The sequence below is a fragment of the Myotis yumanensis genome, unplaced genomic scaffold, assembly GCF_028538775.1.
Source record: "Myotis yumanensis isolate MYYU_CA2020_CCGP unplaced genomic scaffold, mMyoYum1.0.hap1 SCAF_12, whole genome shotgun sequence".
NCBI lineage: Eukaryota > Metazoa > Chordata > Mammalia > Chiroptera > Vespertilionidae > Myotis > Myotis yumanensis.
In genome coordinates, this window is record NW_027223763.1 from 33,552,663 (window position 1) to 33,565,005 (window position 12,343).

General features: G+C 47.6%; 1 protein-coding gene across 2 annotated transcripts in view; it reads left to right on the top strand.

The window, feature by feature from the left end:
• FRMD3 (FERM domain containing 3) overlaps positions 1 to 12,343 on the top strand; it is a 237,131-nt gene that overhangs the window by 186,798 nt on the left and 37,990 nt on the right. For both annotated transcript variants that reach the window (XM_070431443.1, XM_070431444.1), the window contains exons 11-13: positions 2,972 to 3,046; positions 3,363 to 3,431; positions 5,081 to 5,205. In XM_070431443.1, the coding sequence (XP_070287544.1) occupies positions 2,972 to 3,046; positions 3,363 to 3,431; positions 5,081 to 5,205 (269 nt within the window). The remainder of the gene's footprint in view (positions 1 to 2,971; positions 3,047 to 3,362; positions 3,432 to 5,080; positions 5,206 to 12,343) is intronic.

Below are 12,343 nucleotides of genomic sequence, written 5' to 3' on the forward strand. Positions count from 1 at the left end.
CGTTATTGTTATGATTACTCCAGAAGCTGTAAACCATGTTAAAATGGGAAATTGTATTATTAATTCTAGAGGTGGCCTCTTAGGGGGCCACCCATTGTCTCCCAAGCACCTGACCTCCATGCCCAGCCTCTGCAGCAGCAGGTGCCAGAGGAGAAAAGTTAGAAGCAGGGTGAGGGGAGTGTGCTCCTGCAGGGCTGCTCTGCGTGTACCCTATGATGCCAACACTTAGCGAACACTTTGCATGCTCCAGGCATTGTCCGCATGCATGGCACATCTCACATCCATTACACCATTTAAAGCACAGTTCAAAGGCAGGGCTGGGCTGGCAAATCCCCTAGTGCCATGGGTCTCTGGGTCCTGTGGCTGCCCTGGCAGACCCGGGATCAGGGGTGGTGAAGAACTGTGACAACTGAAAGATAAGTCATGACTAGGCCACCATTTGAACTCACAGTTGTTGTCAAGTCAGGTACATTGGGGACTGTCTGGATTGCTCTGAGAAGTCAGATATTTGAGAAGAGTCAGTGCTTCTCTGCTGGGGTTTTCACAGGAAGATGGAGGCGGAAGTGGGAGAAGGCAGGTGGGGAAGAAGGCTGGAGGCGAGAGAATTGCTACTTTAACTCGGTTGTGCATTCATTGCCTTAGGTGGGAAGAGGACTTTGGTTCTGGGCTTGTTGACATGAGAGCCTGGGAGGCAGAGCTCAGCTAGAGTTAGAGCATGAAGGTGCTTTCACTAGCGTCCAGGGTGTTTGACACGGTTCCCAGGAACTTCGTGATTTAGAGAATTGGCTTTGGTAGCTCCATAGTGAGAAGGCAATGGAGGGGTTTTTGAGGGTGATATTAGGGAGACAGGGAGGGAGGTGGGGAGGGAGAGAGGGACAGAAACTATTATACAGGGTGGGGCAAAAGTAGGTTTACAGTTGTTTGTATGAAAAATAATTCAAGAGTAAACTGTGTTTTGTGCACGCACAACTATAAACATACTTTTGCCCACCCCGGTATAGTGAGAAGGTTGTATGCTAGGTGCTTTCAAATCATTTAATCTCATTTCATCCTCTTCAGAATTCTATGAATTAGGTTTACAACACCTTCCCCCTTAAAGATATTTGGGGAAAACTGGGACTCAGAAAAACTTGGCTTGATTTAGGTCACAGGACCAGAAGCAGGGCCTCTGCTCTTTCAAGTAAAATGCCACCTCTTGGGTCACTTAAGGAGAATGTGGGAACTCAGAGGTTCTTAAATGCCAGTGAGTAGCCTTTGCATGGCCTGGGGTGTTCGATAGCAATGCAAACTGCCGGACCCTCTCCTGACCTGCTGAGTGAGACTGTAGCGATGGAGCTGAGGACCAGTGTGTGTATCCCTCCCAGCAGGTGCTGCCGATCGCGCCCAGGTCTGGGACGTCCGACTTTCTGTTTCCACATCCTCGTCCTTCCAGCCTACCGTCTGTGTCTCCCAGCTCCCAGGGAGTTTATGTTGCTCAAGCTCTCAGATACACTCCCCTGTTACAATTCCATGGAAGGTCTCAACCCAGATGTTATCAGGAGCCACCTGGGCACTTGGGGGGCATGGAGTTGGTAGTAGTGCTCTTGGGAGAGTGTCTCTGAGCAAATCAAGTGACACCAATAATCACCCAGGGCCACCAGTTGCCAGAAAAAGGCCAATGCGTTCCACCCTCCTCTCATCCTACTCAGACAGGGATGCACTTTCCCTGCAAAATGTGTCTTTTGACCTGTTTCCTCGAGGCACTTCGAGGGTTTATGTTCCATGCAGCGCAGAGGCCTCCCATCCATCTGGGTATAGGGAGAAGGCAGCGGCCTCCCTGAGGGGCCTGGGACGGTGGGAGCTAAGGCTGAACCAGTGGAGACCAGGGCCGCCCACCTCTCCCCAGAGCAGGATCACTGGAGCTGCTGTGCCTCCACACCTGGGGGCTTCGGTGTCCTCTATACCTGGGCACAGAGTTGAGTTTGAATTTCAAACACTCCAGTGAAGGCTCTTAATCTTTTTAGCAGACTAAGAGCCTCAGGAACCTAGGTAAACACTAACAGCAACAACAAAATCAATGAAAACAAACAAACAGATGCTCTTTAAAAGTTTCTCTTCCTTTGACTGCCAAGGACTTGGGAGGAACACCCTGCTGAGAAGATAGGGAGAGGGAGGTGATGATGGCCCTTTTCTCAGGCCCCGTGGTAAATGCCAGGCCACCCACAGCTCTCTAGGGACGGGATGCAGGAGGCAGAGGGACCCAGAGCAGGTGGGTCCTCACAGGAGGACGAGGCTCAGTAGGATATTTTCCATTGAGCCAGCCTCTTGGGGACTTTTCTCCTCTTTACCAGGTGTGGGCTATCACCCGGCTCTGGCCAGCAGTCAGCACAGCAGGTCTGTCCCAGGTGTCAAAAGTCTGGGGTGTGGCTCTCACGTGGTCTCACCTGTCCTTGGGGCTTCTACTCCATGTTCTCTGGGCTCTGCCTTGACAGGAGCCCCCTCCACAGGCCTGCGCCCGCTCTGCTGTCCACCTTGCTCTCCCTCTCATCCTTTGAAACTGGCTCAGCCTGTCTGCAGAGGTGGAGGGAGAACAGTCTTTTTGGCCAAAGACTGTAACTATAGTTTTCTATTGTTCAGAGGACAAAGACCCAAATCCTTAACAGAGACAGCCTAAGGTCAGGTCCTGCTAAATTGGGGAGGTGGTAGGTGGTACAGGAATGTGTGTGTGTGTGTGTGTGTGTGTGTGTGTGTGTGTCATCGCCAACATTTAAAAAGAATGAAAAGAGAGAACATAGGAAAGATCAGACTGCAAATACTGTGAGAGTTGACAGTTCCTTTGTGAAACTTTTTTCAGGTTTGTGTGTGTGCTCGCCGACTCACACAATAAAGCTTATTTCTTTCTGGCAGTCACAAGTATCTGATAGCTACACTTCACACCGTGTCCCGTGTGGGCTTTCCAATGTCACTACCACTGCTTTGCTTTCTCTTAAAGGTATGCCAAGTCCAGTCAGATCAAGACTGTATCCAGCAGCAAGATATTTTTTAAAGGAAGTAGATTCCGATACAGGTGAGTCCCTACGGTTCCATTTTGATGATGGGGCTGGGGGTAGGCATTGACATTTGAATGTTTTGCTTATAAATCAGTGCACTTTGGCTTATGCCCCTGTTTTGGTTCCCCCTTTCCATTTCACCCATCTTTTATGTTCACGGGCACTCTGCATGCAACTTCATAGTAACTTCCCTGCATGGAGGGAGAGAAGGCGTGGGCTCCTAGAGCTGGGTCAGGCAGTTGAAGTTGTGAAGTTTAAAGAAAATGCTTGTGCATAGCCCTTGCCCCCCGCGCTGAGTGCCTGTGCAGAGACGGGTGTTTTTGTCTTTTGCAGCGGTAAGGTTGCCAAAGAGGTGGTGGAGGCGAGTTCCAGAATCCAGAGGGAGCCTCCGGAGGTGCACAGGTGAGTGGGTACTCCCTGGGGCTCTGGAGGCTTCTGGGATGGACAGAGGGATTTAAATGCCGGCTTTGCCAAATGACAAGAAGGGTATAAGGGCACTGATGCCAGGCCCTATGTTGTTTTTTGGCCCTAGTTCCAGGCATGGCACTCTCACTGCCCTGGAATCCCTCTCAGACAGACTTGGCTGGGCTGTGGCGAGAGCACAGCTGGGCTCCGTTTTGAGTTGTTTCCTCTGTGGAGAGTCATTGGCTTGACTTGACCTTGAGTGTCACATGAATAAGCAGGATGTGTGTGAGGCAAGGCTGTGTCATCTCCTGGCTGGGTCCTGATCTTCCCCGATGCCCCATCCCCCACTCCCTACGGAAACACCTGCCCAGGTATCAGGCAGTCCCATCAGCTGGCCTGGGATACTCTGGTCAGTCTGAGATGGCAGTGATGTTGAGCCAGGATTGCAGTCATTTCAAACCTGAACACTCTTCAGGGGTGTCATCAAGGTGCTGTAAGGCTGACGAGAATGGATATGTCACTCTGCCCTGAAGTTGTTTCTCAAGGTGGGGCTCATTCTGATTAATACAACCATAATCACAGAGACAGAGGTGACCAACGTGGCAGTTGTAAAAGGGAGAGTCAAGTGAGCAGAGAAGGAGAAAGAGAGTGTGTGTTGTGAGGCCAGTCCCAGAGGGTGTTAAGGGGAAGGAGATGTTTGACATCATATTTGAAGGATGGGTTTTGTTTTGTTTTGTTTTTTACTGATTTCAGAGAGCAGAACGAAGAGGAAGACAGGGATAGAAACATCAATGTAGAGAGAGTATCATTGATCACCTGCTTCTTGCACTCCCTACAGGGGACTGAGCCCACAACCCAGGCATGTGCCCTGACTGGGAATCCAACCATGACCTCCTGATTCATGGGTGGATGTTCAACCACTGAACCACACTGGCTGGGCTGGTTTTGGTTTTGACAGGGAACACGGGGAACACCATACGTGCCCTACCTCTTTCTCTGTCATGCTAGACAGCAGGTCCCCTGCAGCAGGCAGTGCATATGCGCTTCCCAGCTTCCAGCCAGTAGTCTTGATGAGACACCTGCATGGTTGCCTTGCCATCTGCTGCCTGTCACAGCCACTGGCACAGGTGTGTGCTCCTTTCAAAAGGAGAAAGAAAAGCAGAGCTGCGCTCTGTGACTGGCTGGTGACTGGGGCAGGAATTTGAACGGGATGTTAAACATTGATTTTAAACATTGCACGTCCAGCGACACAATAGCTTGTAGTTATGGAACATCTGTGTCATCTGCCTGGTAGAGGGTTTTTTTTTGTGGTTATTAAATTAGTTTGAGCCATGCCCTTTATTCACTTTTCTGTGCCTAGTCTAGTGATACCTGCCTCCCATATCTTTTGGAATGCCTGTGTTGTCACCTAGTCTAGCATGCCCAAGTCTGATGGCACATGGGGAAGTATATTAGGACACATGGACACTTTGTCAGGGCCTTAAGGATCCAAAGGGCTATGCGTCTTGAATGTAATGCTGTCTTTCACTAGCCCAACCCATTGTGAGTCCAGAGGCAGTTCCCAGCTGAGATGTGCATAGCCGACTGGGATGGAGGGGCTGGTGTTTGCAATGGAAACCAACTCTATCTGGCTTGTCTGTTTTCAGAACCAACATTTCCCAGAGCCGCAGTTCCCACTCCTTGAACAAACAGCTCATTATTAACATGGAGCCCCTGCAGCCCTTGCTGCCTTCCCCCAGCGAGCAGGAAGAGGACCTTCCCCTGGGTGAGGGTAAGTATGCATCTTTCCAGAGGCCACCGTTGCAGGCTTACCCTGGAGGAGGGAGCAAGGCCCACCTCTGGGTACGTTGGGTAATGGTTGGGGTGGGGGTTGGAGTGAGTCAGAAACTGTACTTTTGGTAGATGCGCTGTTTACAGCTGGAAGACTGCATTGTATTGAGAGTTCTTTCAATTTCTCCTGGAGAGATTTCATCGGTACAAAACTATTTAAAACTAAGTTTAAATTAGTTAAAATTAAAAACTCAATTTCTCAGCCATGATAGCTAGGTTTCTAATGCTCAGTAGTCACGTGGGGCTAATGGCTACCATCTTGGACAGCTCAGACTCAGAACATTGTCATCATTGCCGAAACCTCTATTGGATGGTGAAGTTTTTGACTATAATCACAATTACATTAGTGGGTATAAAGATTTATCACAAGTATCTCCACACTGGTTATCCCCTTTCTGTTTCCATATTTCTCTCGCCATTTATTCCTTTTTCCACAAGTCCTTGTCTAACAGCTTTGATGCAAGCTAAAATATGTAGAATTTACTTCAACCCAAAAGTTGTTATATTTTTAAAAGACCATCATGTATGCGCTTCTAGGCCTCTTATTTTGTGCCTTTAGAGACTTAATTCCAGAAAGAATCTCACCATACTTGCTTGCTGCTGGTACCTGGTGAGATGAATCTCTCCTATTAATTTCATTAAAAAAAAAGAATTAGAGGAGTGAGTTATTTATTTATTGTGTGTGTGTGTGTGTGTGTGTGTGTGTGTGTGTGAGAGAGAGAGAGAGAGAGAGAGAGAGAGAGAGATCCATTGATTTTTAGAGAGAGTGGAGGGGGGTGGAGAGAGAGAAACTTCGATATGAGAGAGACACATCATTTAAAATCTGATACTGGGCAGTTTCAAAAGAGCAGGTCACTGTGTCCCCAAAAGATCTCTTTACCTACAGCTTAACATCAAGAATTATTTCATGGGGAAAACTTTTCAGTTCATAATAGAGTTGGATGCAAATAGATTTGGGGAGAGATAGCAGCAATTAATTCACATTGAAGTGTAAAGAATTTGTCAGTCTTTTCCTGGAAAACAAACAAAACTCTAACCATTAAAGCTTTTGTTTTTCCAGTTCCCTTTTAGTCCCATTAGAATGTCTGACATAGAATTGGTGAGCAGAGGAATGAATGGGTGAGACTGAGAGGCAGAGGGAATTATGGGAGGTCTGGTCCACCTGTGTTGGTTGCTTGTGTGGCTTGGGGAAGAGGGAATAAGGGAACAGTGACAGGTGAGGCAGAAGGCTAGGAAAGGGCCAGATCATGATGTTCTCCATGACTTGTGGGAGAGTTTAGACTTTAACCTGAGGGCACTGGAGGATTTCAAGCATGGAAATGACCTGATTGGAATTGTGTTTTGTATCATTGGTGGTGGCAGAGGGCAGATGAGAGGCGGGTATGACTGGAGTAATTTTTCAACCTCAGAAGTATTGACCTTTTGAGCTGGATAATTCTTTGTTGAGGCCTGGCTGGTGCATTGTCCAATGTTTAGCAGTACCCCTGGCTTCAACCCAGTAGATGCCAGTAGCATCCCACCAGTCTTGACAACCAAAAATGTCTTCATGTATTGCCAGATGTCCCCTGAGTAACAAAAAAGCTCCCTGGTTGAGAATCACTGGGTTGGGGGCACAGAGATCGCTCAGGAACCATTGCTCTAGGTGAGACAATAGATAAACAAGAGCTGAACTGAAGTGGTGAGAGTGGGGCTCGGAGGAGGCAGGGGATTCAAGCTAATAAGCTGCAGGCCTGTGAGGGCCAGGTCCCCGATTATAGGGCAGGTATGCAGCCTGTGGCTCCTGTCCAGGTTTTGCCCTTGTCTCTCAGATTTTCAAAGTAAAAAGATGTCAACCTCTTTAAAGATGAGACGCTTGAGACCCAGGAAGGTTTAAGTCAGCATCACACGGGGAGCCAGTGGCAAAACTGATTGTGTTTAGAGAGAGGAGATATCTCTAGTTAGATACTGTGCATTGCCTCACTGAGCGTCAAACACAGACAGCATTGCTCACCTTTGACGTCTCTGTTCCCCATCTCGACCTAGTGGCTCAGATTCTTGTTTGGGGGAATTTCAAATCACACATTTTGGTTACTGGATCCATAAACAGGTTTAGGTTGGCAGTGTGAATCCTATTAAAGGAGTTGTCTGATTAGGAATTTTTTAAAAACATCAGGCTGGGAGAAGAAAGAACATCTTACCTTGATCCTTGGAGGCCCCACCTCTGCGAAGTCATGGAAGGCCCTGCTGCCCAGCATCACATGAGTGCCCTGATGGTGGCATCTCTGCTTTACCATGACTCTCCAACATCAGAACCACCCAGTTGTCTGACAAGATTCTTCTGTTCTTCCCAGGACTTCAAGTTTCTCAAAGACAGCTGGGCAGGGCATGAGTGCCCAGAGGAGCCCAGTGGCATTCTGGGAGAACGTGTGACCCTTTCACCCATACGACAGCTGGAGGATTAGCTCTGAAGTTGGCTGTCTCCTATACAGAAAACAACAAAATCAGTTCCTAGGCACCACTAGGCAATGAGAAAGTTTTCAGTGTCACCCCTAAGTTGCTCAGTTACAGGATCTGAGTAGATTAGTGCTGTGAACTTGGGATGAGAATGGCAAACCGCTTGAAAATGGCCACTTAGAGCTTTTGAAAGATTTGGGAGAAGAAAAACATGTAGGGCATGGGAATTGTTCTGAGTGAAAATTACATTTTAAGGAGTCATTTACCCGATGTAAAATGGAGTAAGGTCTTCATAGTGTAGATAGCAAAATATTTGCGTGTTTTGTTGGTGGAGTATATTTTTTCACTATGGAAAAATGCTGGGTCATGGTAGAGGAGAATGAAATGAATCACATGAGACTTGGTATTTCAAGATTACTGACACCCATGGAAGATCATCTTGTCTACCTGAGCAGTGGCGCAGGCTGGCAGAACTAAACAGGCAGGACACCAGCTTTCTTCCCCTTGGTAGATAAAACTAAGTAAGAGTTGAAAATGTTGACACCTTCCTGGTGGCATAGTAGAGACGCAAGAATTTCTACAAAGGAGTGTCTTGGGGATGGCGATGGGGTTGGGCAGAGGATGGCTTGAAGCTGCATTTGCCTATGATTGAGAAAATGTCTATATCAAAGAATAGATGGAAAGTAGGGAGGGTGATAAAACTAACTCTCCCAAGCCACTCTTTAGCACTGTCCCTGTAAATGTTGGAGTGTGTGTATGTCACAGGTGTGGCTCTCTGTGTGTGGGAGGGCAGTGGGAGTGTTTAAAGGGTTGTTGATGGTGTTTGGCCCTAGGAGCTTAAGGTGCGGTGTCATTGACATTCTAGGAAGTCTGTATGTGAACCTGTGAAGGCATTTTGAGCATATAAAAAGAGTATTGTCATCATCCATCAAGCATGCCTTACTCTTGACCCCACCCACCCTCCATCCCAACACATAGCAGGTGGTCTGTGGGGCCAACTGCATTTTCCCATGTGAGGGCCTCTCCACTTCATACCGGGCAGAGCCTTTCACATACTACACAGTTGTTCCAGTCCCATCACTGGTGAAGTCTAACAGCCCAAGGCCGCTATGGTGACATTGGTTGTGAATCCCGTTGCCCACTCTGCTCCCCTCTGGTCTCCTCCAGGCTTATCTGATATGAAAATTCTCCTCCCTGTTTCTCCCTTTGTGGAGCTCTATGGCCAGGACTCAGATTTACCCTCTTTTTTTATTTTATTACGTCAGTGTCTTTCTTTCCTGCCATTTCCCTCATGTGGTAAGTCATCTCTTCCTGTGGCTCAGGCTATGTCAGGATGTGCTTTAGGAGCAATGCACTGGTCTTTTTGGAATTTCCTTTATGTTATGTTCCATCCAACAGGAGGAGCTGTTAATGAATCCTGTGGAGCCACATTCCTCTTGTGGTCACCAAGCAATGAGCTCCAGCTCTAATCACACTTGCCCCTGACACAGGGTTTGTGATGGGTACTTGTTTGTATTTTCTTATTATAAAGTGAGTGCATCATCTTCTAGAAATTTTGGCAAATACAAAATAAACATCAATAAGCAGAAAAACATAACCTTCCAGATTGTCCCACCTCTTAGAGACAATCAATGTTACTGTTAGCAGCTTCCTGTGCTATGCATTTTAATGTGACCATTCTTGTCCTGTGTGTATAACTTTGAAGAGTCCTGCTTTGTTTGCTTAACATTGAAACCACTGTAGTTCAATAATTTAATGCAAATGCAGATGAAGAGTTTAATATCCTGAATTAGAAGGGATTCGGACAAAGCCCTGTGTTAAGCATCATTTCATAACTGCTCTCCTGAGCTTTTGCATTTAGTGGTACCCAGTCTCTCACGGCCAACAGACATCCAGCAGCAGAACCTGCTCCTGCAGGAGCTAAGAGCCTCCACAAGGCAGGGGACAGCTTCTGGTTTTACTTATAACTGTGGTGTCAGATTAGTAGAGAAATTCAGAATTCATTATTACATCCGTTGGTAATAGTTTGGGTCTGCAGTTCCTCTAGGGCAGTGGTTCTCAACCTTCCTAATGCCGCAACCCTTTAATACAGTTCCTCATGTTGTGGTGACCCCCAACCATAAAATTATTTTCGTTGCTACTTCATAACTGTAATTTTGCTACTGTTATGCATTGTAATGTAAACATCTGATATGCAGGATGTATTTTCATTGTTACAAATCGAACATAATTAAAGCATAATGATTAATCACAAAAATAATATGTAATTATATATGTGTTTTCCGATGGTCTTCGGTGACCCCTGTGAGAGGGTCGTTCGACCCCCAAAGGGGTCGCGACCCACAGGTTGAGAACTGCTGCTCTAGGTAAGAGAGTCCAAGAGCAACTGGGGGGGCGGGGGTGGGGGTGGGGGGGGGGCGGCGGTGGGGTTAGTTAAAGGCCTGAGCAAGTGCTGCAAATTCACCTTTTGTAGTGTTTGCAGGCTCTTCAAAGCGTATCACCCTTTTTGTGCTTTTCTTTTGAGTTTGTTTCATCTTTGGAATTTGGTTTCTGGTATTTGCTGCTGAGTACTCATAAGAATTTTTATCAGCTGAAAGAGATCTTTGAAATTTAAGTATTTAGATTGCTGTAGAAAAGATAAATGCTTGTTCCTGATGCAATTTAAGTGCATGTCATCTTGCAGGGATTTGAATTTGCTACCTTTGGGAGCCTTATATTCCTCATCTATAGAACGAGAGACTTGGGCTTGAGCAGCATCCAAGGCTCTCTAGCTCTAAACTCTTCGATTCTTTTGCTGAACGTCAGGGTCAGATTCCAGCACTACAGCTTCTCCAGTGATAATGGGAACCTGGGGTCAGGAATACCTTTCCTAGCTTTTGAGGGTTAGAGGGAATGTTGCAGATGTTCTACCTCAGGAATCCGCAGACTGTGGCAGGGACTGTGGCAGGTGGCTGCCCCCCACCCGCACCCCTCTTACTTTTTTATTTTTTTGGCCCAAGAGCTAATGGTTACATTTTAAATGATTATATATGAGTATTTACATAAAAGCCTTGCTTTTAACCTCTCGGCCTGCAGAGCCTCACAGTTACTTTATGGGAAAGATTTGCTGGTCTCTGACCCAGCATTCTACAAACAAGAAAGCTCAGAGGTGAGTGCTGACTTGTGATCAGGCCCTGGTTCTACACCCCTGGCCATGTATGACATCAAGCCGCTAAAAAGGCTCACTCCTCCTCGCTAAAGCCGAGCCAGTATCTAAGGAACTGCATTTATTTTTCAACTACATCACATGAATTCTCAATAGCTGAGCTGATTTCTATAAACGTAGGGAATCTCTGTGGCTCAATGAGAAGAGCTCCTGCGTGTTCCGAGCAGTGTTTGAGCCGATGGCCATCGTCATAGAGGTCAGGACCCAGCGACTCCTCGGAAACTTGCCACACAGTGGACAGGGTCACCTCTCCTTGGAACGGGTGGTGAGAAGGCTGTGGACAGCGTGTGCCCGCCAAGCCACTCCTAGGAGAGCCAGCCTCAGGGAAACAGACCTCCTGCAGGAGGCCTAGCTCCCCTTTGGGAATCACGTTCTGATTTTAAAGCTGAATTCGTTAAATAAGGAACAGCTCACCCTGGGCCTAGTGCTAATTACTTCTAGTCCGTGGTAAGGATCATTGTCTTACTAGCGGAAGCAGTTCGCTGCGGTACATCCCACATCACCGCTCCTGCTCATGTTGGCTCTTCCCTGCTGCATGCCGGTATTCATAATGAATTGCTTTAAAGGATACGGCTGGGGTGGAAAAAAACGTCAGCCAGTGTCCCATGAAGTAATCCTGTGGCTGTCCTTGAGGGTGGGGGTGCGAGCCAGCGGGGAGCTTAAGCAGGAGCGGCTGTGACAGCCAAGGCGCGGCCTGCGGCGGGGAGACGTTGTGCTTGGCACTTGGACCAGCCAACATGCCCACCGCAGCCCCCAGAGGCCGCGGGAGAGGAAAAGTGAGAATGTGACCAAACCACTCCTGTTAGGAAGCAGAGCTATAATTTTCTGGATTTTAGATGCGCTCCCCAGGGAGCATCGGGGCTCTGTTTTCTAGTGCTTTTGTTAGTGGGCTGGCGGCGAGTGTTGAGGACATGTTCTGGGTGGTACCCGGGCTTCTAATGGGGCAGGTGCGAGGAGCCTGTCCTTCCCTCCCCTCTCTACTGCCGGGACGTGGTGACAGTGACGTGGAAAACAGTGCTGGGTGGTGTGTGTTCCACTCTTGGGTACACTCGGACTGAATGGGCAAGGCTTGGTCAGCTGGCACAGGCTGGAGGTTGGGGTGTCCCCTGGGGTGCACAGGCCATCTACAGAGGGGTGCAGCCTCCCGCTTGGTTAGGCTGATGGTGAATCGGAGACTCCAGAGCCATGGTTTCATAATAAGCATAACACGGGTGGGAAAGAGTAGGTTTTATAGTTATAATAGAAATAAACAATACAATAATGAATAAATAATGCAAGAATAATCTGTTTCTCATACTCATAACTTTTGTCCACCCTTGTGTGTGAAGACAGCTGCACATGTATCTTGTATCTAATTTATAAATAAGCATGCATTTATTTACAAATATGATAAAACTCCTCGGCCCCTCCCGCCCCCCCCCCCCCCCCCCCAAAAAAAAAA